Source organism: Panthera uncia, chromosome D2, assembly GCF_023721935.1.
Source record: "Panthera uncia isolate 11264 chromosome D2, Puncia_PCG_1.0, whole genome shotgun sequence".
In the NCBI taxonomy this organism is placed as follows: domain Eukaryota; kingdom Metazoa; phylum Chordata; class Mammalia; order Carnivora; family Felidae; genus Panthera; species Panthera uncia.
In genome coordinates this window covers 51196514-51219103 of record NC_064818.1, presented here as the reverse complement: position 1 = coordinate 51219103, position 22590 = coordinate 51196514, and the positions used below count along the sequence as shown (strand labels likewise).

The window sequence follows — 22590 nt, the reverse complement described above, 5'->3', positions numbered from 1 at the left end:
GACAGCTCAGAGCCTGGAGCCTGTTTCAGATTCTGTGTCTCCCTCTCTCTCTGCCCCTCCCCCACTCACACTTTCTCTCTCTCTCTCAAAAATAGACATTAAAAAAATTGTTTAATAAAATAAAATCTGACAGTTTTAACATATAATTTGTGTTCAAAGGTAATTTTATATTATATAAATATCACACAAAGCATCTCATTCTATTCTCCAGGATAAAGGTTCAGGTTCTTTCCTAAAAAAAAATAAGTTTAGAAGATGGGACACTAAGATGGATTCAGTTTACTATATGAAGAAAAGAGGACATACACATGCTTCCTTTTGTCTGAACAGGATACATCAGGGGAAAGAAAATACTGGTTAGTTTCTTCAGAATTTATTTGATGTCCCAGTAATATCGGAGCTGTAACAGAGAGATCAAAAACTCAGAAACCTAAAAAGTCAGTCTTTCCAAAACATAGGAGTAAAGGCAAGACCAAAGAAGTGAGAAGACCTAGCACTTTTGGATGTTTGCTTATTTTATCAGCAAAATGAGACTGTGAGCAAAGCAACACCAACCTGTTTAAATGACAAACAGAAAACAATGGAAAACTAGTTATAAAAAATGAGGCAAATTAGGAAAAGGCAAGGAAACGTAATGAAAAGACACTCTCCTCCATGGGAAAGTATTCTGAGGAAAAACAAAAAAGCAGTGGGAGGGGGGTGAGGGACAAAGGACAAACTAGGCGGGAGGAAATGGGAGAGGGAGAGGTGCAGGTTTTTCTAGGAACCAGATGTGACAGATCATCAAACAGGGACTTTATAAGATAAGAAGACCATGAAAATTCAAGGGCTAAAATGGGCAAGGAAGATAACCATGAGCTTTTGGGGGCAATCACCAAATAATCTGTAATTCCCATAATGAATAATGACCAAACACTATCCTTAGATTATAATTTTACCAAGCCAAGCATTACACTGTAGACAAGTTTAACTCACCTGGAAGACATAACTGCAATTTTTCTACTACTGTTGTAATATTCCTCTGCTGAATTCTACATCGAATAATATCTTCAGTCTGGACTATCACCTTAGAAAAGAAGAAATGTTCATATTTTTAAGCAAACAGTTAAACTGCATCCACAAATTGAGCATACAAGAAATACATCATATTCTCACCTCCTTTCCAGCATCTTGAAATTTTCGGTTGGTATCAGTAACTTGTACCTTAAAAATAATTTCACCTTAGTTAGACAAATATGCATAAAACTTCCCTGATATAACTGCTCACCCTTGTAATTAGATCATGCTTCATGAGAAACTTAGAACAAAGAAATGCAAATTCAAATTAACTCTACAGCTTGAACTTGAACTTTTGATTGAAAAGGGCTTTTGTTAACTTCAATTACTTATGACAGTTCTTTTTAACAGATTCTGTGGCAAACTTCTCAAATTTAATCTAGATTTTTGAACTTTACTTGCTTCTCTAAGTCTGTCAAACAATTCAAATCACTGACCCAATTGACCACTGGTCCCTTTTTGATAACTTCAATGAGGTCTATGTGCCATTCATTGTCTGTAGGAAATGGTGATTGCATTTTATGGTAATTAAACATTCATACTTTGCTGAATGCAAACACTGGGTGGTTGATTAACATCAAACACGGAAATCTCAATCCACAGCAACATTTTAATGCTGCAGGTGCAGACAAAGCTCAACTTCAAATTTTCCCACATATTAAGTGACTCATTAGGTCATCATCGTAAGGAAGCACATTCTAGTTTATTAAAAATCTCATTAATTTCTGAACAAAGATGCTCAGTGACCTCATTGATGCTGTATTTGGTCTCTTGTTATCTGAATATCCTTTATATAATGGTTTTTTAATCATAACCTTTGGTGAACCAGGGTCATTTTATCTGCTAAATTCTCCAAATGTAAAGAAAGATAAATAGCACAATTCTTAGAACTAAATATTTTGAATTCTGGCTAAACAAATCCAGGTCTCATTTAATAAATAACGTTTTTGCTCTGTGGCAGAAAATGCACACCAACTTTCTTTAAGAAAATTATGCTTTGCTATTAAACTAAGTTTCAATATTATTAAATAATTTTGAGAACATAATCACTTATAGTAAGTTTTTAAAGGTTTTTAGAGGATAGTTTTTATCATTATTGTACTAATTGTCTTTTTAAAATTCTAAAACTGCAAATGAGGTCTTTCACTGTATGAATTCTTTTCGTTCATTTCCCTGCATGGAAAGAAATCCTGTTAAGTCAATGCATTACTTGCTTTACAAAAAAGAGATTACTCCTGTCATTAGCATGACAACTATGTTAATAGAGCATAAAGAGCATTCCCAAATATACACACTAACTCACTTCTTGAAAATAGTACATTTAATAATTATTTGTACATATGCACTACAAACTAATACTTCAGTAATTTAATGACAGCAAAGGTAAAGAGAATTTTTTTTAAATAAGTTTCTTTTATTTTAAGTTTATTTATTTATTTTAGGAGAGAACGCGGGCGCACAAGCAGGGAAGGAGCGAGAGAAAGGGAAGACAGAGAATCCCACTCAGGCTCCACACTGGCAGCATGGAGCCCCATGTGGGACTCATCATGCCTAAGCTGAAACCAAGAGTCGGATGCTTAACCAACTGAGCCACCCAGGCACCCCAAAGGTTAAGAGAATTTTAAAACATTTCTTACCTTCAGTTTTTCTGCATCAGTCCTTACTTTAAGGAGTTCTGTAATAGCATCTACAAAACCCTGATGATGAAAATTACACATCTTTTCAATTTCCTTGTCATGATTACGGATACAAGCATCTAACTTTTCCATAAACTTCTTGTGTGCATTTGGTTGGTCATCATAAACAGACCTAAATGTATACAAAAAGAAAGCTAACATTAACTTCCCAGTTCACCAAAATTTATTCTTTATTAGCCCATTCTTTGAAACAGCTAATATATTTTGGTTTTTTGCTTTGTAATCAGTATATTAAGGTGATATTCATACATTTCAAGAATTGCTTAATTCTGATATCCAGATTTAAGCCTGTGAACATGACTTTTTTTTTTTTAACATTTTTAAAGTTTTACTCATTTATTTATTTTGAGAGGGGGGAAGGCAGAGATAGGGAGAGAAAAAATCCCAAGCAGGCTCCGTGCTGTCAACACAGAGCCCAACATGGGCCTTGAACTCATGAACTGTGAGACTGTCTCACGTTCAAGTCCCAACGTGGGGCTTGAACTCTCAAACTGTGAGATCTTGACAACTGAGTCAAGATCAAAAGTCAAGACGCTTAACCAGCTGAGCCACCCAGGCACCCCATGAATATGACTTTTAAACATACAATTAAAGCTATTAATAATAATTTGCTATAGTAGCAATATTACATTACAGTTACTTTGGAGCATAAGTTAAATGTTTAAAGTAAGCCTATAACATACCTAAAAAATACCTTCCTATCTCTTACATGTAAATTACTTCTCCCATGTAAAGGTCTCTTCACAAAGTCCTGCTCCCAAAGTCACTAGCCTGAAGCTTTTCATGGTCCAAAGAGAAGGAAAAAAAGGATAATCAGGACTGATTTAAAAACAAAACAAAACAAAACAAAACATGGCACAGGAGAAGGGAATGCAATTCTACAAGTGCAAGCCCTCAAGCGGCAGCGTATTATGATAAAGCCCTTCTTTAGAAAGATATCATTTCTATCATGGATACCACAGGCCAGATGACATAGCATGCCTTCAAGTAACAGCTGAAGCCACAGAACAGATGCAGAAGTATCACAATGAATTCCACTTAATGTAACTATGGTTCAGCACTTCTCTCCAAATTAAGTTATTTGACTGACTGCCAGTTAAATACAAGTTTTAACTTCATAGCAACAGCTGATAATCTTTTTTTTTAATGTTTACTTATTTTTGAGAGAGAGAAAGAGAGCCGGAGTAGGTGAGGGGCAGAGAGAGATGGGGGACAGAGGATCTGAAGTGAGCTCTGTGCTGACAGCAGAGAGCCTGATGTGGGGCTAAACTCACAAACTGTGATATCATAATAGCCTGAGCCGAAGTCAAACGCTTCAACTACTGAGCCATTCAGGCGCCCTGCAACAGCTGATAATCTTTTTTTTTTTTTTTAATTTTTTTTTTTTAAAGGTTTTTTTTTTTTTTTTTTTTTTGGGACACAGAGAGACAGAGCATGAACGGGGGAGGGGCAGAGAGAGAGGGAGACACAGAATCGGAAACAGGCTCCAGGCTCCGAGCCATCAGCCCAGAGCCTGACACGGGGCTCGAACTCACGGACCGTGAGATCGTGACCTGGCTGAAGTCGGACGCTTAACTGACTGCGCCACCCAGGCGCCCCAGATAATTTTAAAACAAAACTGAGTTAATAGTACTGCCAATAGTAAAAATCATTTGTGCGAAAAATTATTTAATTTCTTTTTGAACATGTTAATATTAAATCAGTCACAAACCCTGTAGATACCTGGAAACTGCCTAGGTATCTAGAACTCAAGGCCTGAGGCTCAGAACATGAGTCTTTAACATACTAGTGCTCAAAAAAGAATCACTGAGTAAATGATTAAGGACATGATGATGAATTTCATCATTAATGATGAACAAACTCCTGATTTCTACAGCATTTACTATGTCAGGACATACTCTAAGTACTTTGTACAGTAATTCCTCACAACAAGCCTATAAAGAAGGTGTTGTTACTACCCTTGCTTTACTGATGTTATAGATTATATAACTGCCATAAATTCCACAGCTAGCAAAGGGCAGCTGGGATATAAATCCTGGCACTATGTCTCCAGAGTTCATATTCTCAAGTACAAGGCCATATTGCAGTCACCACGATGTTCTCTAAACATGGTGTACACATTCCTACTGTATCTCAGCTCATGCTTTCTCCACATAGAGGGCACCACCCTCCCAGCCAACCACCATGCAGAAAAAATTAACCTTACCCAAAGAAAGGTTTGGCCCTTGTCCCCAGCTCCTGGGAGGTAAATCTCTGGGATGTCCTGATAGTTGTCTTTGTTTACTTGAGGGTCTTGGGCAATGCCAAATAATCTTAAGCTAGCAATGTGATTTACAATGTGACTTACAGTGGATGGGGACCTTGGGGCCACATCATATCAGCTCTGGAGAGTCCATAGATTAAGGGTAAACAACTCACAGCAGTGTGTCATGTGTATGTGACCAAACCCTAGGAAAAACCCTGGACACCACAGCTTAAGTGAGCTTCCCTGGCCAGCAATATTCCATGACTACTGCCACACATCATTGCTGGGAGAAGTTAAGGGGTGTCTATATGACCACTGGGAAAGGACAATGGGGAGCCCCCACTTAAAACTCTCCTAGACCCTGACTTATGTGCCTCTTCCTGATGTTAATTTTAATGTTTCTTTTGCTGTAACAAACAGCAACTGTGAATATAGAAGCTTTCTAAATTCTGTGAGTCCTCCTTCTAAATTACTGAACTTCAGAGTAGTCTTGGGGACCTCCCAATCTGTGCCCCCCAATCTGTTCCTCATTATTTGAGATTTAGTTCAATTCTCATTTCCTCCAACAGACCTTCGTCAATCATTTCCATGCCAAGTAATCTCTTCATCTGCAGAATAGGTAAATTTACAGTCCTTTCCACTCATTGTGACATGTAATTATATATTATCCTTTTACTGTAATTTAAGCCTTTCAAATATATGTCCTATATTTTATTTCTTCGTATCATCCAAAAGCTTCCTGAGGGGCAGCCTCCATGTTATAGGATTTTAATGAGTATCTATTAATAATACTAGAGACAGCAATATTGGATAGCTATTATCAAGAATTTGAGCCTTGGGGCACCTGGGTGGCTCATCTGGTTGAGTGTCCAACTTCAGCTCGGGTCATGATCTCGCAGTTTGTGGGTTCGAGCCCCATGTCAGGCTCTGTGCTGTCAGCCTGAGCCTGGAGCCTGCTTCAGATTCTGTCTCCCTCTCTCTCTGCCCTTCCCCCACTCATTCTCTCTCTCCAAGAAATAAACATTAAAAAAAAAAAAAAAATTGAGCCTTTAAGACCTGAGCTAGAACTAGGCTCTAATCTTGGACATCTTCTCTTTTCTACCTATACTATTCTCTCAATCTCATCCAGATTTGGAGCTTATTATTCCATAAACAAATGGACACCTCCCAAATGTATGATTCTAGCCCCAACCTCTCCCCTAAACTTCAAACTCATATATTTCTCCACCTGGGTATGTGATAAGCACCTCAAATATGTTCAAAATGAATCCCTACCTTCTTCCTCAAAACCTGCTCCTCCCACGGTCTTCCTCCATCTCAGTAAACCTCACTCTTCTAGTTGCTCTGGCAAAAAGCCTTGAAATCACCCCTGACTGTTTGCATTCTCTCACCCTCACTGCCAAAACAATCCAGCAAATCCAACCACATCTCACAACCTTTACTGGTGCCATCATGGACTAAGCCACCATTATGTCTTGCCTAGAATTCTGCCAACTGCTTCTGCAATCAGTCTCCTTGATTTCACCCTTGGTCCCCTTCAGTCTGTTTACAACACAGTAGACAGAATGATGCCATTAAAATATAAATCAGATCCCGTATCTCCCTTCTGCTCAAAACCCTATTTCTCTTATAATAGCCCATAAATCGCTATATAATTTTGCCCCATGTTATCTCACTGACCTCACTTCCTAATACTTACTCTCCACTTTATTCTGTGCCAGCAACACTGGCCTCCCTGTAGTTCCTGCAACACACCAAGCACATTCCTGTCCTATGCTTTACACACACACTATTTCCTTTACCTGGATCACACTTCTCACATGTGGGATGCCTCCCTTACCAATTTCAGGGTTTTTTTTTATCCCCTTCCTGATGAGGCCCTTTCTGGCTACAATATCTACATTATAAACACACACACACAAAATTCCCTTCCCTGCTTTACTTTTTTCTGTTTTCTGAAACAAAGTAGTTTACTTTATCACTGTATCACTCTTACCACTATACTCGAATATATGCTCAATTGCATACTTTTATTTATTTTGCCTTTGCCCACTGGAATGTAAGTTGTATGACGGAAGAGCTTTTTGTCTGTTTTGTTCCCCAATGAATGCTCAGCACTAGAATAAATAATACTTATCACATAGCAGATGCTTAATAAATAATTGATGAATAACTCGATGGATAAATGGATGGAGACAGATGGAATCAGAACGGACACTGACTAACTGTTCTATGTCAGAAAAGCCCCTTCTCTAAATCGCAACTTTCTCAACAATAAAATAGGGATGAAAAATAGTAGCTACATCAGAGAGTTATAAGGATTAAATTAGTAAACACATGAAAGATTCTTAGCAGTAACTGACATATGGTAAGTGCTCAATATATACACTGGCTACTAGCATAATATGCACATAAAAAATAACCAAATCCTTATTAAAGAGTGAACTGGCTGTTGAATAGGTACTGGTTGCAATATCAAATATAGCTACCCCATACTAAAGGAGCTGACTACCACTAATACTTGACATCTGCATGGGGCCTTCTGTATTTTTTATATCCAATGTTTTATTTCTTATACAGCACCAGAGAAAATATTGCCTCCTTTTCACAAGTGAGGGAGTAGGCATAGAAATGGCAAATGGTGGGGTGCCTGGGTGACTCAGGTCGTGATCTCACAGTCTGTGGGTTCGACAACTATCAGCACAGAACCTGCTTTGGATCCTTTGTCCTTTGTCCCCTCCTTCTCTGCACCTCCCTTGCTCACTCTCTCTCAAAAAGAAAAAAAAAAAAAAAAGAACTGGCAAATGGCTTGCTCATTTGCTAGTTATTAGTAAGGGACTGAGGCAATACTACAATTCCCAGGATACTTTTTTGCTTCCCTTGTGCTTTTCCTATAATTAATACATATAATTAATAAGAATTCTTAAACAAACATTACTCCACAGGAAAAACCACATGCAAGAGAAAGTTAACCTGATATTGGTGTGCTATAAACAAATTTGTATTTCATAACTTTGAACACTTTATTAAAGTAATATATATACTCATTTCTAATTTTTTTTTACCTATTTGAATAAAAGTTTGAAATTTATCTGACTCTTAAAATACCAGGTAGTAAACAAACATACCAAAACAACTGTCCTCTCTTTTTTTTTTTCCTGTTACAGCTGTAGCACTGTACCAAAAATCTAAGAGATATTTTAGAACAACCCTACTACAATGTCTCTCCAAAGAGGATTTGACTCTGTTTGTGAGTGCAAAGGGCAATATTATTACCTCTTTTAAAAATAGTAATAACAGGGGTGCCTGGGTGGCTCAGTCAGTTAAGCATCCGACTCTTGATTTCGGCTTAGGTCATGATCTCGCAGTTCGTGAGTTCGAGCCCTGCATTGGGCTCCACACTGAGAATGTGGAGCCCGTTTGGGTTTCTCTCTCTCTGCCCCTCCCTCCCTCTCTCAAAATAAACAAACTTAAAGCTGCCTTTTAAAAAACAGTAATAACATATAAACAGAAAGAAAAAAAGTTATTTTCCAGAAGTCTATTTTATTCTAGAAAGTTCTTAAAGCCCATCTTCTAGTATATCTTTCTAATTTATTCTCCAGGATTTTAAAGCAAAACCACTCCCGTCTTATAGTAATTCAGGACACTGCCAGTGCATCTATTATAGCATCACAGGTGAATGACTCTTTCTCTACAAAGTACATCAGAACATACGCAATACCCACCCACCATTAATAGAAAACCAAAGCCTGAAATGGGTGAACTATTTACATTCCATGCCTTCTGCTGTTAGAACTGTAAGCCCCAATAAAGGAAATAAAAATAACATAAAGGAATCAGTACTGTGAATGATCCACCTATAACTAAGTCTTAGTCTCTCTTGACTGTTACACCACTGATAACCACTTGCTGTTACAGACATAAATACAAGCTGCAGTCCAAGCTGATATAACCACACATCACCCATAATCTACACCAATGAGATCATCCTGAACAGAACGCACAGGAATAAAGAAGCAGAGATGAGGAAACGTTCTAAATCACAGGAATAAAATGCATTTTTTTAAAAGCACTGACAGTTCAAGCAAGTGCCAGAATCCACAATTCATGATTAGACAGAATTTGGCCTTAAAAACGACCCTAGAAAGTTCCTAGTTCTGACTTTCTTAACTTCGTAGATGCAGCACAAATCTAAAAGCCAAACGCAAGCACTCAAAATGGAATTAATCAATACATGTAGTTGATTTAACCCTCTACCCACTCTGATGAAAAATTATATTCGAAATAACTAGTCTGATAATTTGCTAATAAAGCCAACAATAAATAGCTGGGTGAATAGAGAGAAACAGGAAGGGAGAAAGGGTGGGTATGTATAAGATCCCTGGAAAAAGGAAGAAACCAGAAACAATACCTCTCCCAAGTATTTCTTGACACCAGAGGCATAGTAGGAATTATCCATCTTTTCTCTGAAGAAGCCTACGTTTAATTATAGAGATAATTTGGAGAGACGGTGGAGGAAGGATACAGAAAGCAAAAAAAGGTGTGCACTCCCTATCAACAATTCCCCACAGTGACTAAACTGACTAAAGAGGAGTCATATATCTATTGCTTCTGGCTTAATGTGGTAAACATCGAAAAACAGTTAACAACCAAGATTTACTATTAAGTACTTTGCATGCATTACCTCATTATATCCACTACAGCTTTACAACATAGATTCTATTAGCATCCCCATTTACAAATGTAGTTTGGGAAGATTAAGACTTTAGGTCCAAAGTCACACAGTAGTAGAGCCAAGATTTAACCCCAAGTCTACCTGACTCCAAATCAGTGCTCTTAACCATTATGTCATACAGACTCTCCGATCAGAAATGGGTGATAAGCAGCATGAAATGCAGAGAAGTTACGAGCATAGCAACTAACCAGATCACCTTTGAAGATCAACAATTGAGAATGACTCAATAGGGAATCCCTGATGTGCACTGTTGCACCCATCAGGTGAAATCATCCAATGGACAGAAAAAAAGGATGAGAACTGAGGCATAGCTAATTGTTAGGCAGTATTAAATTACAAATGCAACAAAATAAAGAGGAGCAAAATATGAAGTAGAGAAATCTAAGGGCCCCATACTCATCTAACCTTAGGCAGAGACTCTGAAAAGTCTATTTTTTTGTCTCTAAATGACAATCATTACTCTTTGAAATTTTAATTTGCAGGATAAGAAAGGAAATGCCATGCAGTGTATTCACTCTTTGAATCCTAAATTGGTTAACAGTTTTATCCATCTAATTATTAATGTGCAGATATATTACTGATCTAACTTTCAAGCAATATACAATTTTAATGAAAATAATTTTTCTTCTTTCAAAATGTCCCTCAGAATGCTATAATGTCTACTGCAGGCCTAATTCAAATCCTATAAATAAATACACACAGATATATGGCAGAACCAGGAAGAGTGAACATCAAAAAGTTGGTAAATTTTCCACCATCCCACATCCACTAAGCTTGTAAATTAGTGCTCCATATACAGAGGAAACTTGAACAACAAGGATGTGAACTGAGCAGGTACACTTACAAATTTTCTTCAATACAGTATGGTACTGAAAATGTATTTTCTCTTCCTTACAATTTTCTTAATAACATTTTCTTTTCTCTAGCTTACATGATTGCAAGAATGCACTATCTATAAACATATAAAATATGTGTTAATTGACCGTTTATGGTATTAAGGCTTCTGGTCAACAGTAGGTTATTAGTAGTTAAATCTTTGGGGAGTCAAAAGTTATATGCAGATTTCCAACTGCACAGGGGGTCAGTGCCCTTAACCCACACATTGTTCAAGGGTCAAGTGTACATATAATAACTTCAGGGTAAGAGAGTTCAGTCTTCCCTTCCAAAAGCTCAGCACAATAAAATCTTATTTCTACCAAAATGTAATGCTAATCAGGCCAAAATGCAATGTAAAATCAATTTTAAAAGAAGAGATGATTTAAAAACTTCATGTGAAGATAAAGATGGACCATGATACACTAAAGATTTTAATTTACATATTTTAATTTTAGCAAGTAGGAATGCATAAAAATAATGTAGGTCTTAAAAAAGCATAGCTTAAAAATTCTTTTAAGTACACATTTTCTATCTTCATTATATCTAATCTTCCACACCAAAGCAAAATGTTGAAATATGAGTTATCATACATTATTTGATCATCTGATGTATCAGGTTTATGGCTTTTAAACAAGTAAATCAGCTTTCAGAAATGCCTTCTTGAATTGTATGCACAGGGCTCCACCTAGTGGTAATAAAATAGATACAAGAAAAACCAAAATATCATTAAAATGTTAAAATTGGCTCTTTAAAAATTAATGTTACCAAATAAAATGTCTTAATGGAGGAACTCGGGCTACTTCGAGTTTTTGGACAGATGCTATATTATTTATTAATCATATTCAAGGTTTCTTTTCTTTCCTTTTTTTAAGGAAAACCTCCTTCTTTCTGACAAAACAACATTCTTAAGATATTACGTGAACAAGGGCTTTCTTATTACTGGTAACATACCAGGATATTTTTTGCCAAAAGGCACATAATATCCTCATACCATTTTTGGTACCTTTTTCTTTCACTATATTTTCACTGTAAAAAAAAAGCCATCACAATAATTAAAAAGAATAAAATGCACATGTTTCTCCTACTATTGGAAAGTAGAGAGCTCCCATGAAACAGGAATGGTATAAAGTGAAGAAGCCATTACTCCTAATTTCTATGGAAAATTTTTTTAGCATTCCCAGACGCACAAAATAACCTCTCTTAGGCTTTTCTGATATACTTTAGGAAACATCTTGTTAACAGATGCACAAAATAAATCAAGATAAAACACACATGCTCACACAGTTCAGAGCTATGGTGGCTTGACACTGAGTACAGGTCCCCAGAAAAGAACCTGACATTGCCACTTTTGATGCTTATGCTGCTGAACACAATTTTCACTTTTTGCCTTTTTCCTAAAAAGCAAAAATCTTCTTTGGATTTCTTTCAGTTAGTGGAAATCGGTACTTATTTAGGTCTTTTATAAAAGTGAACTGATGGGGCGCTTGGGTGGCTCAGTCGGTTGAGCGTCCGACTTCAGCTCAGGTCACGATCTCACGGTTCGGTTCGTGAGCTCTGGGCTGATGGCTCAGAGCCTGGAGCCTGCTTCCGATTCTGTGTCTCCCTCTCTCTCTGCCCCTCCCCCATTCATGCTCTGTCTCTCTCTGTCTCAAAAATAAATAAACATTAAAAAAAAAAATTAAAAAAAAAAGTGAACTGATGAAACACAAACTTTCAAAGAGCAGGGGATACCTGTATTTATTTGCTGAGAAATGACTTTTTAACTTTTAATAAAATGTTTATATTTTTTAAAAAATTGATAAAATCTCAATATACCCAATCCAATTTCTCTAACCTACCTATGTTTACTGGAGCACCACAGTTCCTTTCCTAGACAAAATAAAAATGGCTTTTCTCTATCTCAGAATCCTGTGTTCTCCAATAGCATGGATATGCTGGTGCACAACCACAAAAGAACAGAGCAAAGCCCTACACAGAATAATGTGAAGATATTCCCCTAAAGTGACTACCATTAAAATATTGGACATTGGCAGACTTTCCTATGAATCTTTGAAAAAATATACATAATTCTACGTAGCAATATAAAATAGAAAGAAAAAAAGCAGTCAATATAAAATTATCATACCTAGTACTCCTCTAACATTTTCCCAACCATTTTATCAAATATATCAAGCATGAATAACAACATTCTCATTAACTTTCCCTGACACCCTGTAATCCAGGAGCAAATAAGAAATGAAATAGCTCCAAGACAGTAACACCTGGATAAAAGACAAAGGAGTATTCTTTCCAACAATACTCAATATTTATTAAGTACTGACTGTAAGCAATAGAAACTGAAAATCAAGTGCAGAAACAACTCTTTAACTTCTATTTATTTGTATATCACTATCTTTTTAAAAATTCATCTTTCGGAGCACCTGGGTGGCTCAGTCGGTTGAGCTTCCGACTTCGGCTCAGGTCATGATCTCATGGTCTGTGGGTTCAAGCCCCACGTCGGGCTCTGTGCTGACAGCTCGGAGCCTGGAGCCTGCTTCAGATTCTGTGTCTCCCTCTCTCTCTGACCCTCCCCTGTTCATGCTCTGTCTCTGTCTCAAAAATAAATGAACATTAAAAAAAAAATTCATCTTTCATTTATTTGTACCTTTTATTTGTGTAACACAAAAAATTTATTTTCTAATTATTTAGTGTATATTTCATCTTCCAATCTCCTTGAGAACTAAAGGTGTCTTCTATTTCTATATTCAGTTCACAAGTGCCAAAATGATGCAAACTGCAAACCTTAATAAAAAGAACAGGCTCACTAGAGGGCACCCTTCACCAAAAAGTAAAAATCCAAATATTTTTTTTGACTATTGCATCAAAGTATGGTGTGAATCGCATATTCAACCTAATTAACAAATAAAAACTATGAAATCAAAATAACATTTCCTCTTTTTTGAAGCTGCTTTATCCTGATATCTACTGCTTTAATGTAATGGTTAAAAAAGCAGAAATGAACCATAAACACCATAAAAATTCTCTGGCAATTCTAGGCTCATAATAATTTTTGGAGGTCCTAGAAAAGATACCAACATAAACATATCCGAAGTAAAAACAAGAACTTGGGGCACCTGAGTGGCTCAGTCAGTTAAGCATCCAACTCTTTTAATTTTGGCTCAGGTCATGATCTCACTGTTCCTAGGATCAAACCCTGCATTGGGCTCTGTGCTGACAGCAGGGAGTCTGCTTGGGATTCTCTCTCTCCTCTCTCTTTGCCCCCCCTCGCCTCCGTCCTCGCTCATGAACACGCTTACACACTCTAACACGCTTACACACTCTCACTCTCTTAAAATAAACATTTTTAAATAAAAAGTAACAGTAAAAACAAGACCTTTACTAAAATGTACAATATATTAAAAATGAAAGCCAGATGTATTTAATTTGAACTTTGGAAGAAAGCATTCAGAACTATGCATTTAAAAAATAAATATATACTAACTAGTATTAATTTGATTTTTATAATGTGTTTTTCAAAAGACAAAAAAAAATTGCCAAGTAAGTGTAATTCGTAAGTAGTATGGAGGAAAACAGAAACATGGTTACCCTGATATAAGGCTGATCCAAATTCACATTGATCCTGACCATACAATCCACTGCTGTACAGAGAAAGTCACAGCTTTGCAGAAAAACAGTAAGTTGAGAAAAACAATTCTGTGTCCACTCAAAAACAGAATGTAAGTAACAGAAATAAATAAATAAATAAATAAATAAATAAATAAAAATAAGCTTTTACCTTTGTATTAGTGTTTTGCAATCTACAAAGCCATTTTGCACAGTACATCATTGCATTTGATTCCAAGAACCCTTGGGAAGTAGACAGGGTTTTATTTCTATCTCACAGATGAAGGAACAGAAATTTTGAGAAGTTAAAGGATTTGCTCAACACCATGTCCCTACTTTTTAGGCCAGAGCCAGGTATACAACCCAAGTCTTGGACTTATAAGAAGTGTTGGAAACTATTGTACAAAAAAGGTAAAAGCAGCTCACTGCACACAAATCACCATCCGATTACTGAAATTATTTACCTTAAATCTGTCAGTTAAATATTCATTGCTCATTCCCAGAGTACCTTTCTTATTATCAATCATGACAATGCCTCTATTAACTTAGTCTGTCAAAATTAAGCTCCTTTATAATAAGGTTGGCCATACCCAGGCATCAACAATACATACACACACTCTCAGAAACCACACAAAAACTAGTTGCCTGCCTTCACATTCAGACATGAAAGCAAAAAAACACACTGTTGTACACAGATTCTATTAGGCCTGGTCTACCAAACTGAAAAGAACCAGCCCTTCTAGTAAGACAGGCCTAAAAGCAAACCTGATTTATGTTCTTTTTACCACAGGAATGAATGAAAGTATAGGAATGAAAGGGGTAGGTAGGCAAAGTTGGTGGTATTTTGTTTTTTCCATCATTTAAAACTGAAAAAAGGTATGGAGAAGATATAAGGTCAGGGATTTTGCTTGCATCAAGCAGCCCCTTAAAGTTACCACAGCCCTGTATCTATCTGGGAGCTGCAGAGGAATAAGCGACCTACATCACTTTTTTTGTGAGTTAATTTCAGTATCTGAGCCTCCTCTGACCTAGCACAAGTTTAAAATACAGTACCTTCCCTCCCTGAGTACAGCCCTGGTCATATTCCTTAGTGTTCCAAATCTTAATGTAAACCTTTCCATTTACTTTTAAGTTAAAATTTAATACAGCTTTTACACTACATCTTTAATTATCTGATATTCTAAATTAGAAGGCAAAACATAATGATTAAGAGTACAGATAGGCTCTGGGGTAGGCGCCTGGGTGCCTCAGTTGGTTAAGCGTCCAACTCTAGATTTCAGCTTAGGTCATGATCGCACAGTTTGTGTGCTCGAGCCCCACATTCGGCTCCATGCTGGCAGTGTGGAGCCTGTTTGGGATTCTCTTTCTTTCCCTCTCTCAGACTCTCCCCAGCTTTCTCTCTCTATCTCAAAGTAAATAAAGTTAAAAAAAAAAAAAAAAAAGTATAGATAGGCTCAGAGGCCAAATGGCCTATGTTCACATCAAGCTCCACCACTTACTATGTGCCTGGAGCTAATGACCTAATCTATCTCTACCCCAATTTCTTTATCTATAGAATAGGTATGTAATAATGGTACCTCATTTGCTTTTTGTGAAGATTAAATAATACATTTAAGTGTTTAAAAAACAGGCACACAGTAAATGTTCAATAGATGTTAGCTATTACCTATTATCTACATGATTACTTTTGCTTTGGGAACAAAGAACCTAAAAAATTATTTTAGAATTAATATCATTGTTTATAGAATTTGATAAAAATAAGAACCACTCTAAAGGTACAATAATAAGGAAATAATTAAACAGGATGAAAATTTTATACAATGCAATTGGAACCTCATTTAACAAATATTTAATACTCAAAATTTAACATGTTGAATAGCAGAAATCCTTTTGTCATTTCTAATCTAAGAATTAACTAGAATTAATGTCAATTGTGATTGTTCTTCCGTAGTAGGAAACAAGTGTTTTTTTCACCTCTCTATTCTTCTATATTTAAGTTTTCTATAAAACAAAAAGGGGTTTGCTTTTCATTAATTCAGTTCAAAAAGTATTATTGAAAGTCTGCTATACCCAAGGCATTATACTATGTAACATGGTCGAAACTAATCAGGTATGTGTTGACAATCATAGGCCTCAGGGACAATTTCATTAGACCTGCATTTAAGATGTTTGTTTAAAATATACATACTAAAACATATATTCACAAACAACTAAATAACATTGTACAGCATTTAAAAAGTCCATGGCGTAAGAATTCAGACACAAGAAAAAAATACATATATATATATATATGAATATACAAATATATCCACCTATAATGCTGTGTTCTAAGATGCAAAGATTTCATGGAGGAGGTTAGACCTAAAATGAGAATTGAACGATAGGTAATATGTGAGTAGGTGGAGAAATAAAGACAGGGTAATCAATCATGGTAAACATAGGCAGAAAAGAACATGGCACTGTGAAAAAGGCAAACAGTTTAACTAATTTGAAGGATGTACTAAGTAGTAGGAATTCTTTTTTTTTTAATTTTTTTAAATGTTTATTTATTTTTGAGAGACACACACAGTGTGAGCAGGGGAGGGCAGAGAGAGAGGGAGACACAGAATCTGAAGCAGGCTCCAGACTCTGAGCTGTCAGCACAGAGCCCGACGTGGGGCTTGAACTCATGAACCACGAGATCATGACCTCAGCCAAAGTGGGAGGATTAACCGACTGAGGCACCCAGACACCCCTAAGTAGTGGGAATTCTATTATAACTCTTAGATCAGTTAATCTTTATTTGGACAGTGGCCTGGGAGTGACCAGATCCTTCTCTATGATTTTGATCAAAGTTGGATCTTCTCCCCAAAAAAGTTCGCAAACACAACTGTAATAGACACTTTCTCTCCGAGAACTGATGACCAACTACAAAGTTGGAAAAGCAATATAGCGTCTTCCATTCACAGGTACATTGCCCCAGAGGGGTACAACTGATCCAAACTGGTTCAATCAGATACACTCTTTCATGAATTCTGAATTGGAATTCAGAGACAGTCAGCTATATGTACCAACTGACACATGGAAGCTGTAGGTGGTCATCCCCCACTAACTGCAGAGAGGAGAGAAAGCTCCACTTCAGAGGAAAATGAAGACAGAGAGAAGCAGGAAGGAGAAAGAAACAGTCTTCTACCTCTTTGTCTTTTAAGAAGCATGTCTGTCTTAAGAATTTTGTGAGATACCCAGAAAGCTTTCATTCTTTTTTTTCCAGATTTCCTCAAGCTAACTCAATTTGGTTTGGTACCTACGACAACGACAAATCCCTAAGACGCCTATCCTTGCACACATTTCACACATACACAAGCATTTCTTAAAATTATAAGGGGTTTAAAAACCCCCTCATCTGACCCACACACTAGAGTACATCTTCCCAAATGAATAGGTTATAGGCATATATAATGATCATCTCTCAATCTAACTTTCTGGTTGTGCCATGACATAAAAAATGTGGGAAGCATTACCACAAAATAATCCATAAATAAGGGTCCCATAAAGGCATAGGTTAAGTTAATAGACACCTGAGGAAATGAACATGTCACATGTCAAACGGGGTGGGGGGAGGAGGAGGAAGAGAAAGAGGGGCAGGAGGAAGAGGAGGAGGAGGTGAGGGAAGAGAAGGTGGAAGAGGAGAATCAGCAGCTGCCACCACCATGTAGCTTTTACACAGGACTTTTAATTTTTCCAAAACATCCACAACACTGTACAGCTAAGTAAAGAATTTGGGATATGCTAAGTATCTTAAAATACCACTGTCAGGTAGCTAAACCAAGTAGGTATCCTGAATATCCAAAGCAAGTGAGTTTCTAGCAACTCCAGAAGAAAAAAAAAAAAAAGTATAAACACAGAATCCAATTCCTTGCATCACAGAATACTGAAAAAGATTTCTTATTTACAAAATATTCACCTTCTGTGTTATTTTCCCATGAAACATTTCATCTAGTTTGCCACATGCATTCTTAGAATGCTTTACAAAATAATGCTCAGGTGCTTCCTCTTAATTCAACTGGAGACATTCAATTGATATTCTGTCAAACAATTTTTTAAATGACAAAGTTGACAGACCATAATTTTTTTAAAAAAGGATACAACCATATCTTAAAGGATTATACAACCTGTCAAAGCATCAAGATCAGGCAAAGGCAAAAAATACAGGATGATGTTCCCTCTATTTCTGATTTTGAATTTTATTTGCCTTGTTTCCCTCCATATGCAATTTCTGTGACTGGTTCTCACTAACAGTATCCTGTTCCCATGCATAGGCAAGAGCCTAGTACAGTCTGTTAGTTAACATTACTTCTTATAACTAGGGTCAACATTCTATAACATTGACATTAACGCTTACTGTTAATTCTGGGTAACAACAAAGTGCAATGCTAATCGCTAATGGACATCCTCTAGAGTGCAACCTAAATTGATAATCGGCTAACACAGATTTGCAATAGACTTCCTCCTTCCTGTTTTTACACTCCTGACCAGAGATGTCTCTTCCTGTTGACTTGTGTTACTTGGTAAAATGCAAAAGATGAGAAATGGAAACACCCAATACATACAAAATTGTATTTGTCCTCTAGGATTACAAATTGAAATGCTAAATAAATTTTAACTGAAAATGCTTAAAGCAGATTAATGACTGCAGGTGTAGACTGCTTTCTTAGACTTTGGAAAGTCAAACAAAATATGTTAAACTGTCTAAAGCAGATCTAATGTGATGTCTGCCTAATAGCTTAAAAGATAATCTATATACTGGAGAGTACTATGCTAAGTGAAGTCAGAGAAAGACAAATACCACATGATTTCACTTATATGTGGAATCTAAAAAACAAATGAATAAACAAACAAAAAGCAGAATCAAATCTATACTTTTATACATATACAGAACAAACTGAGAGTTGCCAGAGGGGAAGGGGGGAAGGAGGAGGGGCAAAATGGGTAAAGGAGAGTAGGAGATACAGGCTGCCAGTTATGGAATGAATGAGTCATGGGAATGAAAGGTACAACATAGGGAATACAGTCAATGGTACTGTAATAGCATTGTATGGTGACAGATGGTAGCTACCCTTGTAAACATAGCATAAGCATAGAAATGTTGACTCGGATGCTGCACACATTAAACTAATATGTCAACTATACTCAAATAATGATAATGACAAAAAACTTTTTAAATTAAAAAACAGGTAGAATCACTGGGAACCCCCTGAAAAAGGAGCAATGAGGTGAAGGTAGCCCCACCAAATAAAACAATAAAGTCTCTATAATTGAAAGTATGAATAGACATACAGACAATGAACAGAATGAAGAATCAAGAGAAAGACCCACCACATATGAAAATTCAATAAATGATAATGGCAGCATCTCAAATCAAGGTGAAAAAAATATGTTTTTTAAATAAAAAGTGTTAGGATAGTTGGACTGCCATACAAAAAAAAATTTTTTTTAAGTAAAACCAGGGCACCTGGCTGGCTCAGTTGGAAGAGCGCAAGACTCGTGATCTCAAGGTCATGAGTTTGAGCCCCATGCTGGGTGTAGAGATTACTTAAATAAATAAATAAACTTAAAAAAAAAAAAAAAAAGATAAAACCTGGAGCCATTCATTATACCATACCCAAAGAAAATTAAAAAAAAAAAAGATTTTAAACAGAAATGTAAAGGTAAAAAATAAACCATACAAATACCAAAAGAAAACATAGGTAGATTTCTCTATAACCTGGTACTATGGAAAACTCTCCTATGGCTCAAAATCTAGAAGAAAAAGATTGATAAATTTCATTTTCATAAAAATTAAAACCTTTGACATGGCAAAAAAAAAAAGGCAAGCATAGTAAAAAAACAAAATGAAAAAAAAATATTTCCAATAATGGCAAAAAAAATTGTGAAAAATTTTGAAGTGGATGAAAAGGATTACTCTTACACATTTTCTGTGCCTTTCACTGTCTGGCCTGTTTTACATCTCTATACATTGTGGAACTGATAGTAAAGCAAATTATTCTTGTTCATGGAAATACAAAACATTTCAGCCTATGGAATGCAAGTAATTACTGCCCTGCAGATAGTCACCACTTATGTCTCTATTTATAAATCTATTTCAGCATTCCCAAATGCCTGTACTGTTTTCTGCCATTGTTTTTGAAACCGTTGTTAATGCCTTATTAGATCCCTCAATAATTAACAAGTTAAATAAAACCTTTGACACGTATTAATTTTATATCTGTATGAGAGTCATGATTTTATCTTTTTTGAAAACTCTCTTTTAAGTTTTGGAAGTTTCACCAAAGTGCCCAGTGGATTCGCCTGACACAGTCAGGAAACTGGACTGCCAGAGAATTGTACCTCATGAGCTGCCTAAGCTTAGGCACCTCTTTTCTTGGATCCCAGAAGTAAAACCCAAGTGGAAATACACATTTAACTTTTGTGACTCTTACTTCTCTGCTTGTTGTTACCGCTTCTTCTCCACAGATTGTATGTTTTGGTTTGATTTTTAATTACTGTGTGGCCAATACATTATTACCCTAAGTGCTAACAATGACTAAGAATTTGGTTTCATGGCTTAACCATTTATTTGGTGATCCCAAACATGGATGACAGAGATCTCTTGGGTAAAAGATAAAAGACACACTCTGGCTTGATAATCTTTTTTTGTCTATTTAGAATTTTATGCCCACCAAGAATAAGTTTTTGGTATCTGGACCAGTGAGGTTTTTTGTTTGTTTTTAAGCTCCACAATTCATGTCTCTAGACCGGTAGGTGAAATCATAGACACAAAGCTATAAAGCTCTGTATCTGCAGTTCAGAAAGTTTTACCTCTCATTAAAGGAACTCTGTTTTCACTGGCTCAGTGGTTAAAAATAATAATAAGTACTTGTATAAATAGATTATAAAACTCCCAGAAAACAATTAAACTTCTTATAGTTTATTTAAATGTGTTAGACTTAATAAATTATTCTTACAGGAATAAACTCAGAAATATTTTTAAATTTTTTCATTTTTATTTTTTTAAGTAGACTCCATGCCCAACATGGGGCATGAACTAAAGACCCTGAGATCAAGAGTCACATGTTCTACCGACCCAGCCAGCCAGGTGGCCCTAAGAAACATTTAAAAAGTCCAAGTTCACATAAGTAAAGTACAACTTTGACACAAGTCTAGTTTAATAACTCTGCTTTAAGAAAAAAGCTATTTATTTTCTCTGATTGATCATTTTATTCTACTTAGGTTTGTTTTTCCTAAATGCATAAACATTTACTTTTCAGATAAGCTAACATTAGCCTATATAAATATTTTATTTAAATAGCTAAAATGTAAATTTGTGTTCAACTAAGTTGAATCATTGTTCTGACAAACTTTTTATTACAACATGTATTGACACTGATTTCCAAGATCTTTTAGGTAGCTTATAACTTTGATATTAAGGGGCACCTGGCTGGCTCAATTGGAAGAGCATGTGACTCTTGATCTCAGTGGCGTGAGTTAAACTAATAACCATTGGTCATCTAATTTTTTTAAATGGTAGAATTTTAGAAGAGGGATTACTACCCATAATTTACTCTATATACTGTTTCTTATTTTTATATGCTATAGACAAGCTATATTTGGAGGACGTGTTAATAAAAGTGTTCATTTTTGCCACTTTAAGAAGGTATAAAAGGGACATTAGTGTCTGCAGGGAGTTGTACTGGGTGTGCCCATGAGCTTTGCTAGTCTGATAAAATGCTGGTTGTATGTAACAGACAGTTCTCAATGTTCCACCTCAGTGTTTCAATGTGAAATGTAAATTAAATATAGTTTTGGTTAAAAGTTTAAATCATTACCAGGGGCGCCTGGGTGGCTCAGTCGGTTGAGCGTCTGACCTCAGCTCAGGTCATGATCTCACAGCTCGTGAGTTCGAGCCCCGCATCAGACTCTGTGCTTACAGCTTGGAGCCTGGAGCCTGCTTCTGATACTGTGCCTCCCTCTCACTCCCTCCCTCCCTCTCTCTCTCAAAAATAAACAAACATTACAATTTTTTTAAAAATAATAAAATAAAATGAAATTTTGCGACATTTGCTCAATTTTATTGGGTTTGCTTCCTTGGTTTACCAGTTAATGACATGCTTATAATATGAAAGGTTATTCTTTATCTTCCATACAATTTGCCTGGGTAGCAGCAGTGGGTCTATTTTGCCAAAATAATTTTCTGTTCTTCACATGGACTTTATTATATTCTTGATTATTTAATAAATAATTTTCCTCTCATTTATGAAAGAACTAAGGTTCTTTACAATCAAGTTACCTATGTTTATTTTTTAAATACTTCACTTTCACTTTAATTAAATAAGTACCCAAGTATTGCTTCTCAGACAATA

At 36.1% G+C, this 22590-nt stretch overlaps 1 protein-coding gene across 9 annotated transcripts in view; it reads right to left on the bottom strand.

Annotated features, from left to right (window-relative positions):
* EXOC6 (exocyst complex component 6) overlaps positions 1-22590 on the bottom strand; it is a 302754-nt gene that overhangs the window by 174745 nt on the left and 105419 nt on the right. For 7 of the 9 annotated variants that reach the window (XR_007460940.1, XM_049646393.1, XM_049646388.1 and 4 more), the window contains 3 exons: positions 2694-2865; positions 1156-1203; positions 976-1066 (listed from right to left, as the gene is read on the bottom strand). Coding sequence is in view for 8 of the 9 variants with exons in the window: in XM_049646393.1 (XP_049502350.1) it covers positions 976-1066; positions 1156-1203; positions 2694-2865 (311 nt within the window). In the remaining variant the exon portion in view is untranslated. Of the gene's footprint in view, positions 1-975; positions 1067-1155; positions 1204-2693; positions 2866-11199; positions 11295-22590 lie in introns of those variants that run through there. The other 2 variants (XM_049646389.1, XM_049646392.1) reach the window with 2 other exon arrangements.